This window comes from Lentinula edodes (genome assembly GCF_021015755.1).
Source record: "Lentinula edodes strain Le(Bin) 0899 ss11 chromosome Unknown C8R40scaffold_40, whole genome shotgun sequence".
NCBI lineage: Eukaryota > Fungi > Basidiomycota > Agaricomycetes > Agaricales > Omphalotaceae > Lentinula > Lentinula edodes.
Window position 1 is genome coordinate 389371 of NW_025764346.1, and position 26759 is coordinate 416129.

General features: G+C 47.4%; 4 protein-coding genes across 4 annotated transcripts; 3 read left to right on the plus strand and 1 right to left on the minus strand.

The window, feature by feature from the left end:
• Positions 1–232: 232 nt before the first annotated feature.
• C8R40DRAFT_1162873 (uncharacterized protein) lies at positions 233–1513 on the minus strand (the record flags this gene model as incomplete). Its single annotated transcript, XM_046230305.1, has 6 exons — positions 233–397; positions 457–742; positions 797–935; positions 991–1067; positions 1128–1203; positions 1261–1513. The coding sequence occupies 6 exons, from the start codon at positions 1511–1513 to the stop codon at positions 233–235; spliced, it is 996 nt and encodes a 331-aa protein (XP_046082184.1).
• Positions 1514–1593: 80 nt separating this feature from the next.
• Positions 1594–4427, plus strand: C8R40DRAFT_1124140 (beta-tubulin 2). The gene is made up of 24 exons (XM_046228922.1): positions 1594–1666; positions 1720–1722; positions 1793–1864; positions 1927–1962; positions 2018–2113; positions 2175–2262; positions 2316–2327; positions 2381–2406; positions 2461–2580; positions 2638–2688; positions 2742–2839; positions 2893–2953; positions 3006–3067; positions 3127–3169; positions 3227–3315; positions 3376–3423; positions 3478–3535; positions 3592–3638; positions 3696–3756; positions 3815–3877; positions 3924–3961; positions 4015–4080; positions 4160–4175; positions 4235–4427. Exons 1-24 carry the CDS (start codon positions 1634–1636, stop codon positions 4286–4288), a joined length of 1341 nt encoding a protein of 446 aa, XP_046082185.1. The 5' UTR covers positions 1594–1633; the 3' UTR covers positions 4289–4427.
• C8R40DRAFT_1124143 (uncharacterized protein) lies at positions 4428–6360 on the plus strand. Its single transcript, XM_046228923.1, has 9 exons — positions 4428–4696; positions 4749–4917; positions 4975–5011; positions 5066–5262; positions 5326–5468; positions 5518–5558; positions 5610–5752; positions 5806–6012; positions 6063–6360. The coding sequence occupies exons 1-9, from the start codon at positions 4544–4546 to the stop codon at positions 6254–6256; spliced, it is 1284 nt and encodes a 427-aa protein (XP_046082186.1). The 5' UTR covers positions 4428–4543; the 3' UTR covers positions 6257–6360.
• Position 6361: 1 nt separating this feature from the next.
• On the plus strand, positions 6362–9122 carry C8R40DRAFT_1274291 (glycoside hydrolase superfamily). The gene is made up of 13 exons (XM_046234104.1): positions 6362–6546; positions 6616–7294; positions 7393–7495; positions 7562–7591; positions 7653–7680; positions 7770–7990; positions 8064–8076; positions 8132–8219; positions 8289–8328; positions 8396–8438; positions 8489–8566; positions 8630–9006; positions 9061–9122. Exons 2-12 carry the CDS (start codon positions 6844–6846, stop codon positions 8795–8797), a joined length of 1263 nt encoding a protein of 420 aa, XP_046082187.1. The 5' UTR covers positions 6362–6546; positions 6616–6843; the 3' UTR covers positions 8798–9006; positions 9061–9122.
• Positions 9123–26759: the final 17637 nt, after the last annotated feature.

The window sequence follows — 26759 nt, forward strand, 5'->3', positions numbered from 1 at the left end:
CTTTTATACAGCCAGCCATTGTGTCGCGATAGGTCCTTGTCCGGACAACAAAAAGCTCAATCCCGTTATTGTTGTCTCAATAAGCGCCCAGGTACTATTTGGTCCTATTGGTACTACTGCTATTCTCTGCTATTATGTAATTCGCGCACATCCGAGTCGTATTCTCTCCTGGAAGTATGGGCACTATGGAATGTGATGCGCTAAATGTTCAATGTTCAATACACGTCAATCCTCAATCTAACCCAGTCGCTGCAGTTGCAGGTGTCAGAACACGCCTCACTGGCTGAGCTGAGGGAGCTCCACCAAACAACGAGGACATCATATCTCCCAACGGGTTTCCTGCTTGACTTCTAGGAGGCGGAATCGCAAAGTAAAGTGTCGCGATATCTTGTAAAGCCTACGTACGACATAGTAAGAATGGAGTAATAACGCTGAGAAACGATATAACCAACTTACCCTCCTCACCTCCGGCTGTGCAAGAACCCCTCCTCGGCTCTGGTATGTGCCACAAAGGCGAACCCAGCTCTCTCGCATGACCTTGTTTCGCTCTCCGTTGGCACGCTGACACGTCACCACTGCCAGTTGAGCAAAGTTGATGAACGTATCCTGGGCGACGATGATTTCGTCCCCGGAAGTTCCAACAGGAAGAGTGGACCCGACAGTCGAGCGAGGGAGAACAGAAGCGGAGACATAATGTTTGATAAACGTTCGTGCTGCAAGTATATTGCCATTTTGCAGATACCTACACCAGAACATTTATGTACGGAAAGTGGTGAGCGATGTGCATGATACGTACGGTATTGTTCCACGTAATGCAAACAGCCCAAATGTGTTAGTTGGTGTAGCCCACTGGATGAACATCTCTGCTAGTAATCTTGCGCTATCTCGCGACCCAGAGGCAAGGAAATGCCGCTCGGCGGTGTCGAAGGAGCCCTCTATGTCATGATATAGTTAGATATGAGTTTCCAGAGGCCTTATGAGAGCATGTACCTTTGTATAATAGCTCTCCTATGTAGTGATGCAATGCTTGATCACCAGCAGGACAAGGCCCATGTTTTGCCGACCAACTTTACCCTGAGATGATTAGAACAAAGAATGATACAACGGATCTCAGGAGGGGGACATACGCTAGAGATTTGTCTATCAGCGTCTTCCGCCATGCGCCTTCAGAGCCCGTCAGAGCAATAAGCTGTGTCAATCTTCCTACGATCGTGTCAGTTATTATTACGCATATCTCGACACTGTCTTCCAATAACTCACCTCTACTTTCTTCGGTAACATTTTCCCCCTTCGTATCATACACTTCCAGCAAGAATCCAGCAAGATCAATCCCACTTCCTGGCTGGCCCGTTTTCAGCAGTTCTCTCGAGCTTTGGAAGAGAACATCGATGGCGACGTCGTATTGGGACGATTTAACATAACGAGAGGCGAACGTTCGAGCCTTTTGGTGAGCCTCATAGGGTGATTTCTCAATCTGCGGAAGGATCGCGTTGAGTGCTCGAGATGAAGACATGGTGATGGTGATGAGAAGAAAGTCGGGCGCTTAGTTTATCTTATCAGTCATTTTATTAAACGCGTACCCGCGTCATTACTTGTTCTAGAACCAACACTCTTTCTTTCTTCTTGATACACCATGCCTTCACGAGAAATTATCAACTTACAAGTCTGCTCCTCACTTTCCTCTCTCTCCTGCTCCTCATCACTGACTTAAATTCTCTAGGTCGGTCAGGTCAGCTAGCTCAAAATTTTCGACATCGTGTCCACCTATCGATCTTCCATTTCGACGCAATGACAGGCCGGAAACCAAGTGGGGGAAACTTTCTGGAAGATGCTTCTAGCAGAACATGGTCTCGACTATAATGGGGTGCGCCGGATGCGATAGATGTCGAGATCAGCGTTCATTATTGAAGGAAAACAACTTCACAGGCATACAAAGGGTCGGATCCATTACAGCTTCAGCGTGTAGGTTTATCTACTCAAAATCCAGTGGCTTGTACCTCTAACCAGAAGGAAATAGGTTGGCGTGTACTTCACCGAAATTGAATCTGGAGGCGTACAAAGATATGTACCAAGAAGCACGCAAATTGACCTCGAGGCGGGTGTGTGCAATCGCGTGCGTCAGACCCTGAAATATCTTTCATTTTTAGCGTCGACTAATGTTCGCGGTCCCTTAGCTTCGCAGCGGTCCAATTGGTGGTCTTTTTCGGCCAGATACATATGTCACCGGTGATCCTGGAGCAGGGAACAATTGGGCAAAAGGATGTGGGTGATTACTCGAAGTACGTTTACGTTTAGAAAACTGACAGCCTCACTAGTCTATACCGAAGGTAAACATCGCAAGTACAGACCGAGCTGAGCAGACCCTGACGTGTCAAAATAGGTGCTGAGTTAATTGACTCTCTCCTAGTACGCGCCATTCTATCTCAAAATAACCCTCTGCTGACGCAAGGCACTTTGTAGGACACGATTAGAAAACAAGGGGAAGCATGCGACGCGTTGCAAGGCTTTCAACTGATACATTCGCTCGGGGGTGGAACAGGTTCCGGTATGGGAAGTTTGTTGCTTTCCAAATTACGTGAAGTACTCCTAAAGCAGTAAAGACGACGGCGTATTGCTAAACCTAGGGTACTCGCGCAGGAATACCCAGATCGGATGCTCGCCACCTTCTCCATCCTTCCGTCACCGAAGGCAGGTCGCGCTCCCTATATCCACCACTAATGCACATTCAGATTGCCTAATAGGTATCGGAAACTGTCGTCGAACCCTACAACGCGATGTTGTCCGTGCACCAACTTCTCGACACTAGTGACTTGACTATCTGTATCGACAACGAGGCATTGTGGGTTCAGAACTGGCCACTCGGATGAGAGTTGATGACCTACTTTTGCGCAGATATAATATCACCTCAGGCACTCTCAAAATCAAGAGTCCCGCTTTCCCCGACCTTAACGAGGTGTGCCGCAACATCTAATCGTGTTTCAATCTGCAGCTCATGGTCTTATCAGCTGGTAGCGAAGGTTATGTGCGGAGTTAGCACAAGTCTTCGTTTCCCTGGTCAATTGAACGGGTTTGTGCATATTTCCTATATTTCTACGTTGCGAATTTACCATCCTTTTTGTTCCTCAGCGATCTGCGCAAACTTGGAATGAACCTTATCCCCTTCCCACGTGTATGGTCCATTCCTCTCTCCAGTAATCTTTCACCGGGTTTCTGATGGCAGGCTTAGCTTCACTTCTTAATGCCCAGCTATGCGCCGTTCTACAGTAACGCCTCTCAAGCTTACCAGGGTCTTTCGATTCCTGAACTCACCCAAGCGTACGCATAAACATCTCACATTGAGATGTCCCTCTAGTCGAAGCTCATTATCTTCATTAGCTTATTTGATCGTAAAAATCTCCTGGTAGCCTGTGATCCCCGATTCGGGTACGTTCCGTGTTTTCTTGATGACTGGCCACTTGACAGTCTAATTCCACTCAGCCGTTATTTGACCGCTGCTACTATCTTCCGCGGAAAAGTCGCCTCTCGCGAAGCTGAAGTGAGCTTGTCCATTCCGATTGGTTGTATAATATTTGTCTAAGCTGCGACTTTGAGGTTGCGGTACATGACCTCCAAATGCGGAACTCACAACACTTCGTCGAGTGAGTGGCCAATTTGCCTCGGCCTTTCATGATAATCAAGACCTGACGAAATCCTAGATGGATTCCAGATAACGTATCGGTATCTTTAGTTTCCGTACCCCCTGCTGGACAAAAATTGGTAGGTGTTTCTGAGACTGATAATAGCCCCCCTTGGTGGAAACTTTCTCCCTTTCTAGGCCGCTACTGCTTTATCAAACTCAACTGCCGTCCAAGAGCTTTTCACAAGGACACTCGGGGCGGTATGTCATACATTCTTCTGTTTGGTTAAAACTAACTTGGATACAGTTTTCGGCCATGTACAAACGAGGTGCTTTCCTACATTGGTAGATAGTTTCCGAGAACACCACACTCTGCCTTCGCTTATCTCTTCATACAGGTACACTGGAGAAGGAATGGATCCTATGGAGTTTTCCGAAGCTGAAAGCAACACTCAGGACCTCATGTACGTTAAACGTCTTTCTTTCTTCTATCTAATGTTCACACGACGAATACTCATGTTCGATTCTATTTTTTTCCTGTAGTGCTGAATACCAACAGGTGGTTCTTCTCAATCGGGTATAGATCGTACACGCTCAACTTTTTCACCCTGTTTTTAGTATCAAGAAGCATCTGTGGCTGACGAAGAGGAATACTTCGAAGAAGAAGAATAATGACGATCAGTGTTGTCTGTTCGTCTGTGGTCGCTCTCCATCTACGTTGCTATCTTATTTGCACATATAATACTGATCTGTTGAGCAATCTTGAATACAGTTATCTAATCTAATTTGACCAATCCTATGACCTTTTTCATCCTATTTTCGTGGTGGATCTCGAACTACAGTAAGGTCTTATGACAGCTCAATTTCACATCTGTCTCTCCTATAAAAAGAAGACGGTTTCGCCTCGCGGAGACATAAAACCCCACTATGGCCGCCCCGTACACCGAACACTTCCTGGATATCAAGCGTCAAATTGCGGAAAGTTATCCTGACTTCCAGGCACGCGCTACTCAAGCTTGGGCAGAAATTATCAGCGAGTTGGTAAAGGTCGCTGAGACGCTGTCTGCTAAAGGATCAGAGGTACCTTGTTTGTTTTGGTATCGTAAAGGTTGCTCGCTCACAATCTCCGTAGTACATTCCACAGGTCAAATTCGCCGAGCTGTCTTCTCTCCCCTCGGAGAAAGTGGAGGAGATTCGTCGGATTGGAACAGTGGTAATTAAAGATGTCGTAGACGACGCCGAAGCCCGGGCCTGGCAAGATTCACTGAAAGACTTTGTCAAGGCTAATCCAACTGTGAGAGGTGCGCACATGTAGATAGCGATAGCAACGACGTCGAATTTGATGTCTCCCTCCGCAGGCTTCCCGGAAGGCGATAAACAATTCTTCGAGCTCTAGTGCGTTTGACTATACCAGTGGAAGACCTATATCTCCGCTAAACCTTTCGATAGCTGGACAAAACCTCAAGTACAGGCACGCTCGCATCCCAATCTACTAGCTGCTTCTGCTTGGCTCAACAACCTCTATCGGGACTCGGGGAATGAGCCTTTGGATGGAGTAGACCTTTCAACACCTCTCACCTATGCCGATAGATTCCGTATCAGACATCCGGGTGTGCAATGGGATGCCCATCCACCGCATATTGATGGTACGCATCAAGTCTGCAGATGAACGTGTTCGAAGTTTGATTAGAAAACCCGAAATCATGTAGGGGGTGCCATAGAACGTTGGCAGGACTCGGCATTTCGAACGTGCTTTGATGACATTCTGTCCGGAGAGTGGCGGAAACACGATCCCTACGCTCTTTCCGGTCGCCTAAACGCGCGCTCGTCCCTGTACCGTCGTCCAAATCAAGTGAGATCCTCAGGCTCTTCCCTTCATAATGATATTCTTATACTTGTAGGCCACCGTGTTCAGAACGTTTCAAGGCTGGCTCGCAATGAGGTATGTCGAAATGCAGACTTCGAAGTTACAACATTAATGAAAATATGTCAGTGAGACCGAACCGCACCAAGGGACTTTGAAAGTATTCCCCGATGTAGTTTTGTCCAATGCGTATATCATTCTACGCCCTTTCTTCCATCCTCTGGTGTCAGTCGATTCGAAGGATATCCTTGATGTCAAGAACTGGGAATATAGTGAAGCATTCAAACAGTCCCACTGATGCTAGTCCCCTAAAAAATTATTTCAGACATCACATATGCGGATTTTCCTGGAATCATACCTAGAGATGGAGGATTCACAGGCCCTCGCCCCACCCCAGGAACACACCCTCATCTAATGCTTGACAAGACTATGACCTCTGTACCAAAAGTTATGCCTGGAGATGCAGTATTTTGGCACTGCGATGTTGTACATTCAGTCGAGCCAGAACATACAGGCCAGGAGGATTCAGCAGGTGTGCACTTTTCCCTTTCTGAATTCCTCGCGCTCTGAAGCGTTGATCAGTAATGTATATCCCCGCGATGCCAACTACGCCCATGAACAAAGCATATGTCGAGAAACAGAAGGAATCTTTTGTGCAGGGGGTCAGCCCACCAGATTTCCCTAAGAGCACACAAGACTTCATCGGTATTGCGAAGTCGGCCGACTTTCTCTCGCCAATCGGACTACGAGCAATGGGTTTACCTGTCTCTGTTTAATTCTCGTGCTATGAGTTTATGATTGACCCACCAGATGCCTGTAGGCTTTTTGTATCTCCAGCTTGAACCAAGCACAAATAAAATCAACTTGCCAAACTCTGTTTTAGTGCGCTGAAAGTTCACTACGGAATGTCTGATATTCAAACAGTGTTCCTTTTCAATCTTTACTCAGTCCTTGAGCGTCCTTGACCCCCGCGACCCTTGAATTTCGCGGAATGTGATGTAGCAGACTTCAAAGACCGCAGGGACCAAACATGTTCAAGGATTACAGACAGTTGGTGAAAAGGGAGGTATGTTTCAATCGACTGCTGATCATATGAGCAGTTTATTTACCGAACGTTAACGAAATATCCACCTAGGAGTAAGTAGAAGTCCTGCTTTGGAAATCGGTCGCACTATTCCCGAAAAAGCCACTCTTCTGGCACTAGTTCGATATATATCAACCACAGTAGACAGATGTTCAAATCGACTTGAATCACAAATGTGGAAGTATTGGCTGCTGAAGCAGTTGCGTGCCAGGATCTCGTTCTGCCAACGAAGTTGGCGTTAGCGTTCAAACAGATTTTGCAGAGGTTCCAAGTTTCAAGATGTTTCTTTGGAAAAGGAAAGGGATACACAGGTACACCTCCTCAGCCTGCAATGCGAATTCGAATTCGAATGCACCCACGGAACACATAATCCGACCTACCTTATATAACCTTACTACAGAAGACAGAAAAGACGTTGTACCTCCTCGCCTTTCACATTTGAAGGGTATCGTATTCAAGATGCGTTCTTCTTCTTTTAAGCACACCGCCGTCGTCGTGGTCCCCCTCCTCATTTTGTTACAAGCTCCTCGGGTGTATGGAAGTCCTCGATCCAAGGTCAACGACAATGCCGGGGTTTCTATCAATGCGTCTACGGGAATCACAACATCGAACTGCTTTCCAGCTAACGGGTTCACCATGCCATCCACCGTCCCAAGCTCGACTGATGGGTGGTGGTGTGACATGGACACTGAATATGGCTTTGTCGGGTTCAGTTATGAAGTTACGGCGTGTAAGTCATTGTTCCTTCAGGTTATTTCCCTCTTCCACTTCGACTGTTCTTCCTTTGAACGTTTCAAAGTAAACTGACCCGCGTTCGCGAATGAGCAGGTCAGACCCTGGGGGAACTTGAAACTGACTTCAAGAACATTCGCAAGCAGTTCGAGGGCCGTTACATCCGGCTGTATGGTGCTTGTGACAACGATGGGTTCTAGTGCGTTTTTTTCTGGGACGTTGATACCTAATTCATAAACCCATGCTCATCGGAATAAAATTGTAGTGACGATATCATTGAAGCTGCCTGGACTGCGTATGTTCGAATTACTTGGCTAGTACTTGAATGACCCCCTCATTCTTCAATTCAATGCCAGCGGCATAGGTGTTCATGCATTAATATGGGTGAGGGCCTTGAGGCTTTGCTTATTCTCATTACTTTCTACCAACTTCCTATTCTTCGACTCAACTTCGGCTTACACCAATCCTACTAGTTTGGCTTCGACGGAAGCGACGAATGGATGACTCGTCGTGACGCTCTTTTTGCAACATTGCATTCTAATCTGAAAGCGCCCTTTGTTACTCGCGTGGTACAGTTCGGTTCAGAACCACTATACGATGGAGTGCTTTCGCCGCAGGATCTTGCGGATCAGGTGTGGGATGCCAAAGCGCAATTGGACGATCTCGGGATTCCAGTTACAGTTTCTGATATGGCGTAAGTCTGTCTACCGTCCACATGTAATGTTACAGATTCCTGAACAAACTTCTACAAACTTCCGTTGCTACAGCTATAGTTACCAAGTATGTTCCTGTCCTATGCTTTGCCGAAATGTTGACGGGCAAGTATCGGCTCAAGGAAAACAATGGTGCACCAGAGGTCATACAGGCCATTGATTTTGTCGATGCCCATATGTTGCCGTATTTTTCTCAACAAGCTTCGATTGGTGAGTTTTGTCCATCTGCCCCTTGTGTTCTGGCAAGGTCGCTTAAGTTGTTTCTTCCTTCCCGTTTAGCAAACAATTCGTGGCCCCTGGTTTTGGATGATTTAGATTGGTGAGTCCGCTTATTTAAGTCGCTTGTCCGGTGTGCTACATAGGTGAATTTACTACTTGTGTCGTAGGTTTGTTGACAATGTGTATGGGAAAAAGATATATTTGAGTGAGGCATGTAATTCAATGACCTTTATCTCAAATGGATGCTCATTTAAATACAGAATGGCTGGCCATCAAAAAACTATTCCGGTGTAGAGCCAAACAGTCCATATGCTGTAGCCAATGTGCAGAACGAGCATGTGAGTAGCCTAGTGCCGACCTGTATGTGCATGCAGTTTTGACAATTTTTTCGCATTTATTAGGATTACTACACTCTGCTGGACTCAAAATGCACTTACTTCAAAACCGTACCCGGAGGGGGCGTTGGGTGGTTCGCGCATATCTATTCGGACAATATGGAACCAGGATATGGGATCTATGGTACGAATGGAAGATTGAAGTTCCCATTCGCGCCTAGAACGTCTTGTTGATATACTGATGATGATCAGTGATTGAGTCGACGGGATGGTTGTCAAAGGTGAAACCGCTCCAAGAGGGCAAGTGGAAGTCAACTTCATACATATGTACATGGCCATGATTCTCTGGCAGCTTCTATGTCTGGCAAATCAGAACCTGTTTCTTTTTCTTGTGTGTCCTGTGTTTGATAGCCCTGTTATTATACCAAGCTTGTTTTGCGTCGGTAAGTTTCAATCGGAGAGCCATTTTCTTTCGTTTCATAGTGGCTATCATCAAGAACTGTGCTTTGATCTCCTTCACGGGGCATCGTCGGCGAAACAGACAAATACAAACAAACGTCGTTAACGTCGACTCACGACTTACTATTCCCAGGCTATTCCCAATCTTGTCTCCATCTCCTTCAAAAACACATTTCCCAGCTTAGGAAGGCGCTGGAGGTACACTTGCGGGCCAAGTTTACATCGCTGGTATGTCTCGATTGGTTGAATTTAGTGTTGGCCTGAAATAGTATAAATCAAGCTGTCCCAAATCTTTCTCAATCCCGAAAACGTCAACTCATCAACAAAAATTGTCGGTACGGTACTGTTCTTCCATTCGATGAGTCGTCGAATTAAATCAAGATTTGAAGACATACGCTTGCTTTTTTCTTGCACCACGACATTACTGCACATGCTTTCCTTCTCGACTGCACATCTTTTTACGGTTTTTCTCCTGCTTTCGACTTTTCTTCTCGGTGGCGTAGGCTTTCCGCTGCATGATCCCGCCGCCATGGGTCATCTTCAAAGTCGTGACCGTGGCGAATCCCATATAATATTAAAGTATAGAAAACCCACGAGGAATGAGAACCAGAACTCTCATCATTTACCAGGACGCGATTGGACCCTCACGTTTCCCCCTACGCATTCCTTGGTGATAGAGCCTCAGGAGATTACTGGAAAATTCGTACTCAACGTGATCGAGTTTGAAAACCAGAGATATTACCCTCAAGGAACGATTCTTGCAACCGTTCCCCACCGAAGCAGTTTGCCCACACTCCTGGAAGACTTCCGCAAAATCGAAGCCCAGAATTGGCCTGTAGATTGCTTTAATGTTGTGTTCGAGCAACTGAAGATGAAGAAAATGCTGGAAAGAATACCCGAAGAATGGACAACATTGTATAACAGGGTGTTGAAAATGGGGGGTGAGTGGTCACAGTTGTATAGGGCATAATCAAGACTAATTGGTGTGAGGGTACAGCCATCCAACTCAAGCGCGAGCTCGTGTATGAGGCAGACGGTGGATCAAAGACCAAGATCATTCCTCTTTACGAAAACAGTGTAGACCCTAGGGAAAAGTGGACTCTCTACATTGGCACGGAACATGGTTTTACAGCTGTCCCGAGCCCAATTAATAGTGATCCTTCCAGACTTATTGCAAGCAAGGTCACTGCTGAATTCAAAGGAGAAGTCCTGATGGATACTGTTTTCGCGTCGACTGTACAGTTGGATATCGTTCTCAGGAAAGTGCTCCATGTTCCGGTGGACCACTACAACATGGACTGGATTCACAGTGTGCTCAAGGAATTAACGGAGCTACGTGCGATAGAAGACATGCCCAAGCGGTACACGGAGCTCTATGCCCAAATGATACAAACGAACGGTGATGCTGCAGGAAACACAGTCGATTATTCCGAGCAGTATACTACGTATCTACACAGTAGTAAGGTTATTCAATAGTCAAGTCAGGCTTGGAGGGGGTATATATGCAGATTTGAGATAGAGGCAAAAGATCAATTATGGAGGAAATTGGGAGTTGACCTCCTTCGAGCAAATGTTCATGTACGTTCCATGGAATGGGCGAATATATATGCTATTGCATTTGAATAACATGCTCGCAGATGTTATATCCAGCTTGCGATAAGCTTGAGGAGATTACATGTCAAATTGCAAGCAAAGGAGAAGGATGAATCAAAAAGAAGAAAGAAGATTGCCTTGGCATCTCGATATCCAACCAATCGCTCTCAGGGGGTGAATGGGGGCTCAGCTAGTAGGGGCGTAGGAGAGTAATTAGAAAAAGGAGGGATATATAGATTGGAAAGAGAGTGGAGGGAGAAGGGGGACGAAGTCGGAGTAGGTTTGGGCTGGGTGCATGCACATTCTCAGAAGGTTTCATTGGAAGACGTTACCTTTGAGGAAGCGGAATCGCAGGTAAACATGCCTGTGGTCCTTTTACTACTTGTAATATCCTGAGCCGTTGGCACATTAGTTTGACCAGTAGCTCAAAATCCTGTGGGACAAGCTGAAATCCAATAAAAAAGAGCAAGACAATTCTCAGTGGGAATTCTGGAGGCGTACTCAGCATGTGACCCAAGGATTCGTTTGGCCTTGCTCAAAAATTCATTTGTCCTTGAAGTTATTACTGTCCACTTTTTCTTGGCTCAGTTGGCGACATACCACCTATAATGGGAAGAACCTCACTATTGCCATGACAGTTTGACTAAAGACCTCCCTCCTATGCCAGCGATGGCCCTAAACAGAGACCACAGAGAGTGATAAGCAACCTTAAGCAACAAGTTACAACAATTGAGTAGCAAGCAAGCAAACACCTATTTTACTTACATTGATGATTTTGAGCCTGCACCTTGTTAGACTCTACCTCCACCCGGTGTATGCACAGTCTACAGATTTTGCCTCCGTCCGATTACATACACACTACCATACAGTTTATCAGCCACCTGTGGATGGCGGACAAGGGCTCCCTCAGTTGTTTTTACATCCAACTGAGGTGAGCCCCATATTGCCTACCTACATATAGCATACTCACAACATCCGTAGTATTCACCACCTGTGTTAAGATCATGTACACCGTGTAACCGTGCCAAAGCTACAAGGTGCCTAAGTGCGGAAGACGAGTGGGACAGTAGTGAAGTTATTAACAACACCGCCGTTACGCCGTTAGTCCCCGGAGAGCGAGGGTAGAGAGAGAGGAGCTAAGTAGCAGCCAGGTCGGAGCGGCGGTATCGCCGGTGACGAGGAGCGAACCAGAGGATGTATAAGTCCTAAGGTAGGGTAGAGAGTACTTCAAGGCAGTGAGCCTGAAGACTTAGAGGAGCACAGAGTAAAGGAGGGAATCTAAGTTGATCTAAGTTGATAATTAAACTGAGGAACTACAGTAGCGTACCGGCAGTATTTATATCTACGGAACGGCGCATCGGTGCGGAGCGCTAGACTAACTACTAGGAGCTATACGAGTAGTACCTGCAGGGTAGAGTAAAAGACAATAAGGAGAGACTAGAACGAAAGAGTAAAAGACAATAATGAGAGACTAGAACGAAAGGATATGTGTAGCGAGAAAGAACAATAGGAGAGAGATTACAATAAAGAGCAGATCTTCGGAGTACCGAGCGGCGGAATGGAGGCCCGCGGCATGGACTTGACAGTATCCCCCTCTTAGGCTTGAGCCCTCGAAAGCCATTAATACCGGGAGTTGGTTAGTCACCAAAGAAAAATTTTAATGGCCGTCGGCATCGAGAATTTGGCCTATCAGTCAGCAGGAAAATTTTCAAACGCCGTTAGTACCGGGAATTGGCGTTAGTCATCCGTGAAAATTTTCGGTACACCGTACACCAAGTACAATTTGAAGGAAAATTTTCGCTGGTCCGTGCGCAATTTTGCCATATAAAAGGCCCATAGTTTCGCCGATAAGACCCAAGTTCCCAAAACTTCTAAGTTCGAACAATGACTAGTCGCACTACCACCACTACCGTCTCTACTACCGCCGGCCCTTCGAGGTCACGACCCGCCCCACCGCCACCCATCGACCTTACCGCCCATGACGAGGAAGGTTTGGAGGAAGAGGACGAGGACGACATAATCCGCAAGGCGCAGGAAAGGGTAGAAAGAGTAAGGGCGAGGAAGGCGGCGGCAGCGGCGAAGAAGGCCGCGGAGGAAAAGGCTGCAAGGGCGGCAGCAGTCCGAGAGCGAGCGGCGCAGGAGGCGCGAGAGCGGGCCATTCGGGCTCGTCAGCAAGAAGAAGAGGTTTTGGAACGGAGGAGGCTGTTGGCCGAGGCGGCGACCGCCAGAAGTCAGAGGGAGACTTCTCCAAGTGAAGTGTCTGCTTCCCCAAGGAGGCCTACGGTGGAACTTCGGCGAGCGGCGAAAGGAAAAGGGAAGGCAAATGCCCAGGTGAGTCAAGGTTTTGTGGTTCCACTCCCCTTACTAACGCTTTTGTTTCTAGCCGGTGGGCGGAGATCCCGACGACGGCGATGACGGGGACGACGATGACGACGACGAAGACCGCGCACCTTGCGAACGGTGCAAGACCAAAAAACTCCCTTGCCAAATGCAGGCAGGCAAGAGGAGTTCGATTATTTGTAAGCCCTGTCACGATGCCAAGGTGAGGTGTTCCTACTCGGGGCGCCCCACAACCTCGAAACAACGGGAAGGCGGTTCCGGCGAACGAATTGCCGTCTTGGAGAGCCAAATGGCTCAGAGTCTGGCGGACGGCCGGGCGCTACGAGAGGCGGACTCGAAAACCCACCAATACCTCCGCCAACTGTTGAGGAGGCAAGAAGACGACCATGCCCGCCTAATAGCCATGGAGACGAGAATGGCAATGATGGGAATGGGAGGAGGATCGGCGACGGCTGGACCGTCGAGGGGAACTACCGAGCGGCGGCGTCCGCTGAAGCGGCGGAGGGTTGTGAGGGAGAGTGACGAAGAAGAGGAGGAGGAAAAAGAAGTGCAGCAAGGTATGGAAGAAGATGGAGAAGGAGAAGTAGAGGAGGAAAGAGGAGAGATGGAGGTAGAGGAAGGAGGAGAGGGGGAGGCACCGGCGCCGACGACGGCGAAGACGGTGACCTCTGACAAAGGAAAAGAGAAGGAGTTAGTAGAGTAGTAGAGTCACGGACATCGGACATCGGCCCTGCGGCCCTTCTTGTAACTTCTTGTAGTCCTCTGCCTCCTGTATAATCTTGTTTTGTTTTTTGGACTTTTGTATATAAATAACTGTTCAACGCAATTTTGAAGTCGGAAGGCGAATGGGCCGCGAGGCGGCGTAAGAAATAAATTAGTTTAGTATAAGTAGTGTAAGTGTAAATGGAAACTAAGTGAAAACTGTGATTAAAGAAACCATAATAAGCAAATAAGAGAGAGAGATAAACACTCAATTTACTATCATTGTGTTTACCCTCTAAACACACGAAGTAAACTTCGGCGGAGCGCGGCGGAAACGGGAAAAGGAATAAAATGATTTTTTTTTTTTTTTTTGTGATCAAGGTCCAGGTTTCAAAGGGTATCGAGCGTGGAATGCGGGTACCAGTTCGTCCGCATGTAATTCATCCGCGGCAACCCAGGAGAACTCATCGTCGGTACCTTCATAACCGGCCCACCGAATGTAATAACGTAGAGGACAACGTTTGTACCTTCTGTCCAGCTTGGAGTCGAGGATTTCGGCAACGTTGTACTCCTCTTCACCATCAACTTCGATTGGAGGTGGAGGAGATTGAGTACGATTCGGGAACGGATTCGGCGTAACCGGCTCCAGCTGTGAGACGTGGAAAACCGGGTGAATGCGGCGAAGATAGTCTGGGAGTTTGAGCTCGTAAGACAGAGTACCAGGTCGACTGATGACCTTGAAAGGACCAAGATATTTTTCTGAGAATTTTTCAGTAGGACGAGTAGAACGAATGTGCTTAGCAAGAACGAATACTTCGGAGCCGATCGGAAACTCCGGGTGCGAGATTCTTTTCCTGTCAGCTTGTTCCTTGTAACGAGACTGAGCTAAAAGGATTTCCTCTCGAAGGAAGACGTGGAGTTCATCGAGGTTGACGACGAAGTCTCTGGCTAGGTCAGACTTCATGTCGACCTCGGGCCGAACGGTGATATTTGGGTGGTATCCTTTGTTAGCGAAGAATGGAGTAATACCTGTGGAAGCGTTGGGAGCGTTGTTATAGGCGAACTCGGCGATCGGAAGTAGCGGCGACCAGTCATCTTGTTGGTAGGAACAATAGATCCTGATGTACTGTTCGAGAGTCTGGTTGACACGCTCGGTCTGCCCATCGGCTTCCGGATGGTATCCAGAGGTATAGTGAAGTTCCATGGAGAGCGCTTTACCGAGAGCCCGGAAGAACGCCGAAACAAATTCGGAACCACGATCAGAAGTAACATGATTAGGGACACCATGCTTAGAGAAAACGTGAATAACAAAAAGCTCAGCTAGTTGTTCGGAAGTAATGGTGTCGTGAGTTGGGATAAATATAGCTTGTTTGGAAGATCGATCCACAACGACTAGGATAGCTGTATAGCCATTCGACATTGGCAGTTGCTCAATGAAGTCCATGGAGATGGAATCCCATGGTCGAACCGGAACCGGCAGAGGTTTCAACAAGCCGTAAGGCCGATGACGGCGGGGCTTATTGCGACCACAGATAGTGCAAGAGGTAACGTAGTCACGAACAAAGTCTCTGACCTTGGGCCAGGTGTATTGACGACGTACAGCTTCGAGAGTGCGGTTCTGGCCGAAATGGCCGGAAAGTGGATGATCATGGAAGTAGCGTAGGACTTGAAGACGAAGATCGCCGTGATTAGGAACATAAATACGGTCGTCAAGGCGTAGTAGCTTGTCACTACCTAAGCTCCAACGTTCATTGGAAGGATCTTTAGCAAGTTCCAAACCAGCAACGGAGCTCGGATCGGCGGGAAGGGCGAGAATGATAGCTTGGTGTAGGGCTTCGATATCCATGATAATCGAGGCTCGTAAGGCTGGGCCTTCCAGGAAGGTAGCTCGAAGAGACGCAGTGAGTTGTTCGTTAGTAAAGATAGGACGAAAGTTATGAGGGTTCACTTGGGCGTAGCCGATATCCCCCTCTTTAGGGTAGACGTCCCAGCGTCTAGTTATCGAATCGGGTTTCTCGCCGAGTTTCCCCGGTCGGAAGCGAATGACCATATTAAATTGATGTAAAAATTCTGACCATCGGACCTGTCGGCGTGTGAGAACCTTGGTAGTAGAGAAATACTCAAGATTCTTGTGATCGGTGACGACGTCCACCGGATCACCCGAACCTTCCAGATAATGACGCCAAGCTTTAAAGGCCTCGAAGATGGCCAGTAGCTCTTTGTCGTGTGTATCGTAGTTGAGTTCCGCCGCATGAAGCGTTCTGGAAAGGAAGGCTAGAGGATGAATTTCACCGTCAGCATATTGGATGGAAAGAATAGCCGCAATGGCGTAATCGGAAGCGTCGGTTTCCACGATAAGTGGGCGATTCGGCTCCCAATGGGCCAGTATCGGCGCAGAAGTAAAAGCGATTTTGAGGTTTTCGAAGGCCTCTTGACAGCTGCTGTCCCAGATCCAGGGAGCGCCTTTTCGGGTAAGCCGAGTCATCGGCACAACGATATCGCTATAATTATAAATAAAACGACGATAGAAATTTGCAAAACCCAAGAAGGACTGAATGTCCTTAACCTTCCTCGGGACCGGCCACTCTAGAACTGTTTGAACTTTCTCCTTGGACATAGTCAATCCGTCGGGAGAAAGAATATAACCCAAATACTCAACAGTATCCATATTGAATTCGCACTTCTCGGGATTGGCGTAAAGCCGATGATGGCGTAACCGCCGAAGAACTTCCTTGACGTGTTCTTGGTGTTCTTCTGGCGTATCAGAGTAGATTAGAATATCGTCCAAATAGACGATGACACAAACATCGAGCATGTCAGAGAAGATGTCATTAACAAACCGCTGGAAAGCCGCAGGAGCGTTCGTAAGGCCGAACGGCATAACCTTCCATTCATACGAGCCGTAGCGGGTCCGAAAGGTGGTCTTCCATTCGTCACCTTCAGCGATTCTGACGAGATGATAAGCGTGAGCGAGATCCAATTTGGTGTATATTTTAGCTCTTTTCGGAGCGTCGAGGAGATCTGATATGAGTGGGAGTGGGTAACGATCCTTTTTGGTGATACGATTGAGTCCACGGAAATCGACGCAAAGGCGAAGTTTGCCGTCTTTCTTCGGGACAAAAAGGACCGGAGCACCGTGAGGAGAGGATGATGGGGTGATGGCACCAGTAGCCAGCTGTTTGTCAATAAAGTCTTTAAGGGCGACTAGCTCCTTTTCAGACAAAGGATAAATACGGCCGAGAGGCGGCGAAGCGCCTTCTTCCAAGTCAATCTTCAGGTCGTAAGGTCTATGTTCAGGAAGTGAATCTGCAGCAATCTCGTCGAAGACGTCTGCAAACTCCGCGTACTCTTCTGGGATAGAAGGATGGAGTGGAGGGACAGTAGGAGTGGTGGAAGAGCGGTCGGCGGCGCGGGCCGCGACCTCTGAGTGGATAGCACGAAGTAAGATGGGTTCCATACCAGCGTCCTTGCAAGCCCTGTTAAAGACTGCAGCACTGACGAGTGCAATGTCGACCTCGGGAGTTTCCAGTTGAGCAGCGAATTGAGAGACCGTAGGGTAAGAATAGATGGGTTCAAAGGGGAATTTGGACGAAAGGGGCTTGGCCCGTAAAGTCCGAGAGCGGGAGCGAGAGCGAGGGCGAAGTGAGTCCCCAGGAGGGGTCTCCAGAATTGTCGGTGAAACCGACGGCGAAGGTTCCGGTAGCGGAACAGCGACCTTTGCAACAACGGGGTTGATGGCAGAAGGCACAGACGTCTGTGGAGAATCAGGATGTGAAGTGTTACGGAACGTAATGTTTCGAGATGCCCAGTCAATCAACGGATTGTAGCGGGATAAGAAACTGTAACCTAGTACTGCTTTACAAGATGAATCTAAATGTGTAACATAAAAGGGTAAGAGAAGCAGCTCGCCGGAAGGGAACCGAACGGCGATATTCGCCATATCGGTAATGGGTTTAGAAGATAATGAACCATCAAAGAGACGAAGATTAACAGGAGAGATTTTGGTCGTAGGAATAGAATTTTGTGAAACATAACGAGTATCGATGAAAGAGTCAGTAGAACCAGAATCAACAAGAGTAGGAAATTTAAGAAGAGCAGAGATGGGTTCGGCCGGCGCGGCCGAATCGGACAAAGGAAATTCAGTAGTCAAAGATATTACAAGAGATCGTTCAATGGAAGAAAGAGCGGACGCGTTGAGATATAACTCCCCAGGTGAGGTACGAACCTGATCAACGCAGCTCCCGTTTCGTACCGGGGAACAAGAGCTGCGGACTAGTTTTCCGATTCCTCTTCAACAACCTCAACGGTTGCTTCGGGGGTTTCTTCAACCTCGGCAGCACGGCCCTTCGATTCTCGGGCCTTTCGCTTGTTGCAGTCAGCAATCTGATGCTTACCACCGCAGAAGAGACAAAGGTTGTTCTTCATCCTTCTTTCCTTCTCGGAGGGAAGGACTTTCCCATCTGCACCAAGATGGTTGAACGCGGGGCGCTGACCGCCGGATTGGCCGGAATTCGAAGAATTCTGGGGCTTACCATTGTTGTTAGGCTTACCACCAGAGAAGGGTTTGGGCTTCGGCGTGAACGGCGCCGAAGAGCCAGATGGCTGAGAGTTGTTTTGCTGGTTAGTAGAACCAGTCTTGAAGTCCGAGGAACCCTTCTTCGGGTTCCGTGCAACAAAAGGCTTACCAGCCTCACGCTTTCTAGTTTCCTCGCGTTTCCAATAACGATTGTCAATACGAAGAACTTCTTGACGGTAATCGGCGAGCGTCGCCGGCTCGGGCAAACGCGCCATTTCGTCCTTAATGCGTTCAGCTAAGCCTCGTCCATAAGCCCATTTCAGGGCAGCAGAATCCCAGTTGGTACTAGCAGCCAGGGTGTTGAACCGGATATTGTATTTCCGGATGTTCTCGGTTTCCTTCATCTTCAGATTACCGAGAGAATCTTCGGCCTCGCCTTGGGCGTCGTAAACGCCGAAATTGTCCTGAAGCTCCTTTACAAGGGCTTTGAAGGAGGACGTCCAGGCCGGCAGCGAGTCGAGATCCGGGTCGAGGATATCAGGGACAAACCATTCTTTGGCTGACCCACTGAGATAGGAAAGGGTGTAGTTCACCTTCCTTTGGTCGGTGAAGTACTTTGGACGGTCATTAAAGACCAGGGCGAGATTGACGAAGAACGTCTTGAGTTTACGGGGATCCGAACCGTCGAATACCTCTGGCTCCTTGACCTTGCTCTTGGATTCAGAGCTGTCAGAAGGGCGGCCGAGAGCGGCGAGGACGGTGCCAAGGGTCTCAATGGAACCCTTGAACCCCGAGAGGAGTTCCAACATAGCACGTTGCTCGTTGGGGATGTCAGGAGATATGGGAGAACGAGGTCCACCAGGTCCACCAGGACCGCCGGGACCGCCGGGACCACCAGGACCACCAGGTCCACTGGGGTCACCAGGCTCACCACGCGGTAAACCGCCGGAATCATCATCCAGATCGTCATTGTTATTATCGGCGCCCGGATCGTCGGGGTCGACAGGAGGGTCTTGATCTTCGTGATCACCGGTGTCCAAATTGAAGTGAGGAGGTGGGTCACGAGGAGATTCAGAAGCAGCTCGACGTTGGGGTTGTTTACCCGTACGGCGGGCTATGGCTTGAAGGATTGGAGAGTCAATACGAGTAGTTGAACGGCCCCGAGCCGGAGCGACCACGGGGGGTTGTCCACGGCGAGGGGTCAGGACTTGGACAGGTTGTCCGTCACCAGTGTACAAGGTGCTGTATTCGAATTGTTGTTCCTCTTCCATAGCTTCAGGAAGAGTTGACGTAGTTGGGACTGTAGCTGGACCGAAACCGCGATTACGGCGACGTGGTTGACCGATGGCAGAGATAGAGTCGGAGAATGGGGCAAATGATTGGGCTGTAGTGAAGAAAGTATTTTCTTCGGAGTTAGCTCTAGATTGAGCTCGAGTTTTCGGAGGCATAAAAAATGATATGTCAGTACGACGTTAACGGATTGAGTTTAATTATACTGTTAAGATCATGTACACCGTGTAACCGTGCCAAAGCTACAAGGTGCCTAAGTGCGGAAGACGAGTGGGACAGTAGTGAAGTTATTAACAACACCGCCGTTACGCCGTTAGTCCCCGGAGAGCGAGGGTAGAGAGAGAGGAGCTAAGTAGCAGCCAGGTCGGAGCGGCGGTATCGCCGGTGACGAGGAGCGAACCAGAGGATGTATAAGTCCTAAGGTAGGGTAGAGAGTACTTCAAGGCAGTGAGCCTGAAGACTTAGAGGAGCACAGAGTAAAGGAGGGAATCTAAGTTGATCTAAGTTGATAATTAAACTGAGGAACTACAGTAGCGTACCGGCAGTATTTATATCTACGGAACGGCGCATCGGTGCGGAGCGCTAGACTAACTACTAGGAGCTATACGAGTAGTACCTGCAGGGTAGAGTAAAAGACAATAAGGAGAGACTAGAACGAAAGAGTAAAAGACAATAATGAGAGACTAGAACGAAAGGATATGTGTAGCGAGAAAGAACAATAGGAGAGAGATTACAATAAAGAGCAGATCTTCGGAGTACCGAGCGGCGGAATGGAGGCCCGCGGCATGGACTTGACAACCTGACAGGTACCTAATACAGTTGTTTTTACATCTAACTGATGAGAGTACTTGTTAAGATCATGTACACCGTGTAACTGTAAGACCTGGGTCAGAATAGGTCTTAGGGTAGGTTTTGGTATAAGTTGTAGCATGTTAGGAGCAGGCTGGAGCTCAAAGGGAGCTACGGAAACCGCGACCGAGGACAGGAATGACCTAGTAGTGGCTGGGATAGAGAGATGTGACCCTTGAAGGGGTTCCTGTAAGGTCCCGGGAGGTCCCTAAGGCGTAGGTAGGGGAGGTAGAGGTACGGAACCTAGTAGCATTGTGTAGAAGGAGCTGTACTCGCTAGAACGTCAATGTAAGATCAAATAGGTTGTACAGAGAATGGGTCTTGAGTGTATAAGCTCCTGAAAAGATATACGCCCGGGAACTGGGGCTTAGAGGTGGACGTCCTTGAGTGTTGGAGGTGGTAACGGAGAAGCAGCACGTAGTTTGATGTAGGGGGTAGCTTCGACGTTACCTAGATCGAGGTCCCAGAGCTTGTGGAGCAATTGGGAGCTCGAGGAGGTTTTGGGGAGGTTAGCTCACCAAGGCGTTAGGCGTTGGGGAGCTTTAGTATTGTTCAAGGGAGCTCGGAGACTCACTCGGATTGGTTAGACGTGAAGTAAAAGCGTATATTGGATTGTATAGACAAGAGTAGAGAGAAACAGAGATAGAGAAACAGAGAGTAAAGAGAAATCCATATGGTTAGCAGGTACAAAGGGACAGGGACTGGACCTATGCAAAAGGGTGTGTGTTCAAAATATACCAAGCTGGGCTTCAGGACGTTTGCAAGACTACTTAAATAGGTACAGGAAGTGAACAAGGGGACATTGGGGGATCTGGAGAACATGAGGTGAATGATCGAGATCAGGGAGTAATGGGGGTTGTTGCGGCAGGTGAGTTCTATGGATGGGGTTAAGGGGAGTCCTGGGTGTATTGCCGAGACTGGACTGAGGTGGGGGAGCTTATGGGGGGGTAGCCGGGAGGTCCCGCGATGAATGAGGTGGTCCCGTGAGATTGTAGTAGGGTAGGAGATAGGTTGTAGGGGTAGGCTAGGCATGTCAAGGCATGACAGTAACCGTGCCAGAGGCCACAAGGTGTCTAAGAGCAGAAGGTCGAATGGGACAGTAGTGAAGTTATTAACAACACCACCGTTACGCCGCTAGTCCCCGGAGATCGTGAGTATAGAAGAGAGGAGCCAGGAGCAGCCAAGTCAGAGCGGTGGTAACACCAGTGACAAGGAGCAAACCAAAGAACTTATAAGTCCTAAGGTTAGAGTAGAGAGTACTTCGAGGCGATGAGCCTGAAGACTTAGAGGAGAACTAAGTTGGAAAGGGGATCTAAGTTGAGGAGGGAATCTAAGTTGATAATTAAACTGAGGAACTACAGTAGCGTACAGGCAGTATTTATATCTATGGATCGGCGCATTGGTGCGGAGCAGTAGACTAACTACTAGGAGCTATACGTGTAGTACCTGCAGGGTAGAGTAAAAGACAATAAGGAGAGACTAGAATGAAAGGGTATGTGTAACGAGAAAGAACAATAAGAATGAGATTACAATAAAAGGTAGATCTTCAGAACACCGAGCAGCGGAATGGGGCCCCGAGGCATGGACTTGACAGTACTGGCAATGCCTGCAAATTTTGTGTCTGTTTGGCTTTGTTTGTTATCTATATCAACTAGGAAAGATTCCAAGCCATGAGTAGTTTGGCTAGTACAGGCTTGAAATTACAGCAAATTCTCTAATTGTTTCTGTGGGATCAACTCAGAAAAGCATTTTATTTGAAGTGTTGGAAGCAGAATTTTTATTTTTAGTGTTTGAAAAAATCATTGAACAATGATCAATCCAGCATACTTTTTTGGGCACAATTATCAAAAATCTGTTTCCAACACTTCAAGTAAAAATTCAACCTCTACATATGACACTTTGTTTGAAGGGAATCGGAGGTGCTGCAGCACAACATCCTGAATACTCCATCAATGGAATGAGGCAGGACATTGATATGACCCATTTTTTGTTGAACAGGCTGTATCCTGCACTGGAATCCAACTTGCTTGTCTCTCACTCTTATTGCCTCTCTGAGATTATAAGCTTTGTTACCCAGGTATGGTGCTAGAGAGTGTCCCCACTATTCATTGCCCTTATCACTCTTGTTGTCTCCATCTCTGTCTCCCTTGTTATTTCCCTCTGCTTCTTTGAGTTCTAGGAAAGGAACACGTCAAAACTATATTTGTACTTGGGCATTTAATTTTTTACCTTCAACTTCCTCTTCCTCTTCGTTAGTGCCAGGTTGAGAAGTGTGTCCTTCGGAATCCTCAGAAGAGGGATGACTTGTCTGATCATCTTCATCTTCATTACCATCAGATATTTCAATACACTCATCCGAAGTTAAGAAAATATTAAGTTAACTTGAAAATAATATAGAAAAAAGTAGTCACTTTTCTGATGTTTAGAAGCTCTTTTCTGCTTGGCAATACCTTTTTCATTGCCAGAGCCAGATTCACTATCAGATACTTCATTGCAGGCACACTTTTGAGTATATGGGGGCCTAGGGGCCTCTACACTGTGAGAATCATCCATATCTGCATCAGACAAATCTGAAGGACTGTACTGTTAAGATCATGTACACCATGTAACCGTGCCAGAGGCCACAAGGTGTCTAAGAGCAGGAGGTCGAGTGGGACAGTAGTGAAGTTATTAACAACACCGCCGTTACGCCGTTAGTCCCCGGAGATCAAGAGTATAGAAGGGAGGAGCTAATAGCAGCCAAGTCGGAGCAGCGGTATCGCCGGTGACGAGGAGCGAACTAGCATCGGCAATTATCCCTTTAGTCATCAAGAAATTTTCGTTGGTCCACTGTAAGCCGAGTACAATTTGATGGAAAATTTTAGCTGGTCCGTGCGCAGTTTTTCCCTATAAAAGGCCCAGGGTTCTGCCGTTGAGGGCCTAAAGTCCAAAGAATGTCCGTTAGCTGCACAACTACCACTACCACCAGAACTTCTTCGACCGCTGGACCTTCGAGGTCGCGCCCTGTCGCGCCTCTGCCTGCCGATACCTCTGTCCATGAAGAGGAAGGTCTGGAGGATGAAGATGAGGACGAAATAATCCAGAGGGCGCAGGCACGAGTAGAGAGGGTGAGGGCGAGAAAGGTGGCAGCTGCGGCAAAGAAGGCCGCGGAAGAGAAGGCTGCAAGAGCGGCAGCAGCTAGAGAGCGGGCAGCACAAGAGGTGCAAGAGCAGGCCCTTTGGGCTCGTCAACAAGAGGAAGAGGTTGTAGAGCGGAGGAGGCTTTTGGCCGAGGTGGCTACTGCCAGAAGTCAGAGGGGCACTTTGCCCAGTGAGATGTCAGTCTCCCCTCGCAGGCCAGTGGTGGAAATTCGAAGGGAGAAAGGGAAAGGGAGAGCAAAGGTCCCGGCGCAGGTAAGTACTCCAAGTTTTCTTTCTTGGAATTGTACTTATCTTTTTTCTCTCCAGCCAGTTGGTGGAGATCCGGACGACGGCGACGAGGAGAAGGAGCCTTGTGAGAGGTGCAGGGCCAAGAAGATCCCTTGCCTGCAGCAGGCTGGCAAGCGGAGTTCCGTGATCTGTAAGCCCTGCTATGACTCCAAGGTGCGGTGCTCCTTTTCGGGGTGACCATCAACAGTGAAGCGGGAAGGCGGTTCCAGTGAGCAGATCGCCGTCATGGAGAGTCAGATGGCGCAGAGCCTCGCCAATCTGAGGGCCTTACGGGAGGCCAATTCGAAGTCGCACCAATACCTCCGCCAGCTGTTGAGGAGGCAGGAAGACGACCATGCCCGTCTTATTGCCATGGAGACAAAGATGGTGATGAAGGGTATGGGAGAGGGACCGGCGACAGCGGGGCTGTCAAGCAGGAGGACCGAGCGGCGGCGACTGCTGAAGCGACGGAGAATAGTGGAGGAGAGTGCAGAAGAAGAGGAAGAAGAAGAAGAAAAAGAAGTGGAGAAAAAGGAGGACAAAGTAGAGAAGGATGGAGAGGGAGAGGAGGAGATGGCACCAACTGAGGCGCAATCGGAGAAGGGGAAGGAGAGGGCAGAGTAGAGTAGAAACAGACAATGGACATTGGCCCTTCGGCCTCTTCTTGTAACCTCCTCTTGTAGTCCTGTCGCTGTTTGTATATTTTTTGGTTTTTTGTTTGTATATAAAAAAATGTTATCGCATCTTGAAATCGGAAAGTGAATGGGCCGCGAAGCGGCGGAAGAATTAATTAATTTGAAGTATAAGTAGTTTAAGTGTGAATGAAACAGAAGTGAACAGTAAATTGAAGAAATAGAATGAGCAATTAAGGGAGAGAGATAAACACTCAATTTGCTATCATCGTGTTTACCCTCTTGACGCAACAAAGTAATCTTTGGCGGAGAACAGAATTTCGGGAAAAGGAATAAAATGTTTTTTATGATCAAGGTCCAGGTTTTAAAGGGTATTGAGCATGGAATGCAGTGACACGCCTAAAACTTTGGCTAGACGTCTATGCTGTGAATTGTGACATTTTCACGTATAGATTTGTATCAAGAGGACTGTAATTGAGACCCAGACTGACAGTCAAAGTCAATACTGAATCAGTCTAATAAGTTGAAGGGACCATATACCCATACTACCACAAGTTGGTTAGTTTACCCATCCCCGAGACTACCTACGGATAGCAGTCTACCTGTTTGTCAAGCAGGATTATACCAGACTCGGACTACATCCGAAGGATGACCATTCACGTATGACATACCAAGGGTATTCTTATTGGACCTTACACTGGCAGGAGTTTGGAAGAACTTACTCAAGTGACCATGAACCAAGGATTGACTCGAAATGACTTTCTAGAACTCAGGAATTATCAAATACTCCTTCTAGAACGAGATCATGCATTAATCTAAAAGACTGCGATTTAGTCTAATAGACCAATCAAGTTGCATGGTTGAGTAAAATGACTAGAAGAATGATCGAAAGACTGCGAGGCTCCGAAGACATATCAAATGAATGTCAAAGAGTCCTGACGTAGAAAATATTGAAGAATGCAATTAAATGAATACTATGCGTAACTCCCTTGATAGAGTATAGGCACAATGGGTGTCTGTTGAAAGAGAGAAGCAATTAGTTTAATCCAGATGAATCAGATTGATAGAATTAGAATCGAGGAGAGCTGATTTGCCTCCGGACGAGGTGACAAACGATCAAAGTAAGTGTTGAACAGCAATGACAGTTGAACACCATTCGAGTCATCCTCCAAAAACAATTAAATTAAATGAATATTGAAGTACCTACCTATGTTTGGAGGTATACTAGAATCTTGGAACCAATATGGACCAAATAAGGACATGTAGATTCAAATTAAATGGTATTTGACTGAGTGTAGAAGTTTCCTTGCGGTTCCGAACGTTTATTGTATTAAATTAATTGTACTATGCGACTCTATATTCTGTATGTATAAATAGCGATCCGATGTATCTGGAATACAAGTGATTTTGGGACGACGTTGCAGTGCTAATCCGTAAAAAGGAAAGACACACTCCCGCCAGACTGAAACCTCTTCGCTAGCAGCCATTCGGGCCCGGCACTTGTGAGTATAGGAACGTTGTGTTCTGCTCCTTGTGACTGCGAGAAGTATATCCAGTTGTTGGGTATTCTTCGAACTTAGGATCAGTCGTTGGTCTTAAGGGCAAATCACGCTGTGTGGTTGTGCCAGCACATAGTTCTAGCCCTCCGTAGGGGTCTGTGTGTTTCGGTTTCAATTTACTTTGATTCAAACCCCCAATTCCTGATATACCCAAATCAATACAAACTAAAGCACAAATCGTGCTGAATCTACCTTGATCAAAGGAATATATCGAATCCTTAGAACAATTCAAATTGATTGATCAAAGCTTCTTACTTAGCTCTCAAAGCTTTGCGGAACCTTTGCCAATGCTACCCCTTGCTATTAAATAAATTTGATAGCAGTGAACTCGCATATTGTGTATTAGATTGGTTGGTTGGAGTGCCCATTAGATTCCTTCCTTTCTCTTTCACACAAAAACGAGGCAAGCTCGTTATCTGGAGCCCACCGCGAGGGGTGGTTTTGAAGCTACAATTAGCTTGATAAATTAAATTGAACGTTTGTTTGGATTATATTCGATTATTTGGTAGAAGTGTGTTGATCTTTGTGATACCATTTCTGTGAACTGTCAACATTAGTTCATCAGGAAAACCGCGTACTTCGAAGAATTCGGAGAAAGCAGGAGTATTGACACCGGAAGAATATCGTAAAGCAGGAGTTGTATTTGGGAGATCTACGTTCGGCACATCAGCTCGAACATCCCTATTAAATCCTACAAATGAATCCAGTCGTCCATCCTCTTCTCAAATACCGACAGAAGAATCACGTGGAAGTTCTGTTTCTAGAGGAACAGGATCATCTATATCTCGAGGAAGACTTACATCTTTGCCGAGGAATTTGAAGAAATCTAGTCTCGATCCGAAAAGGAAG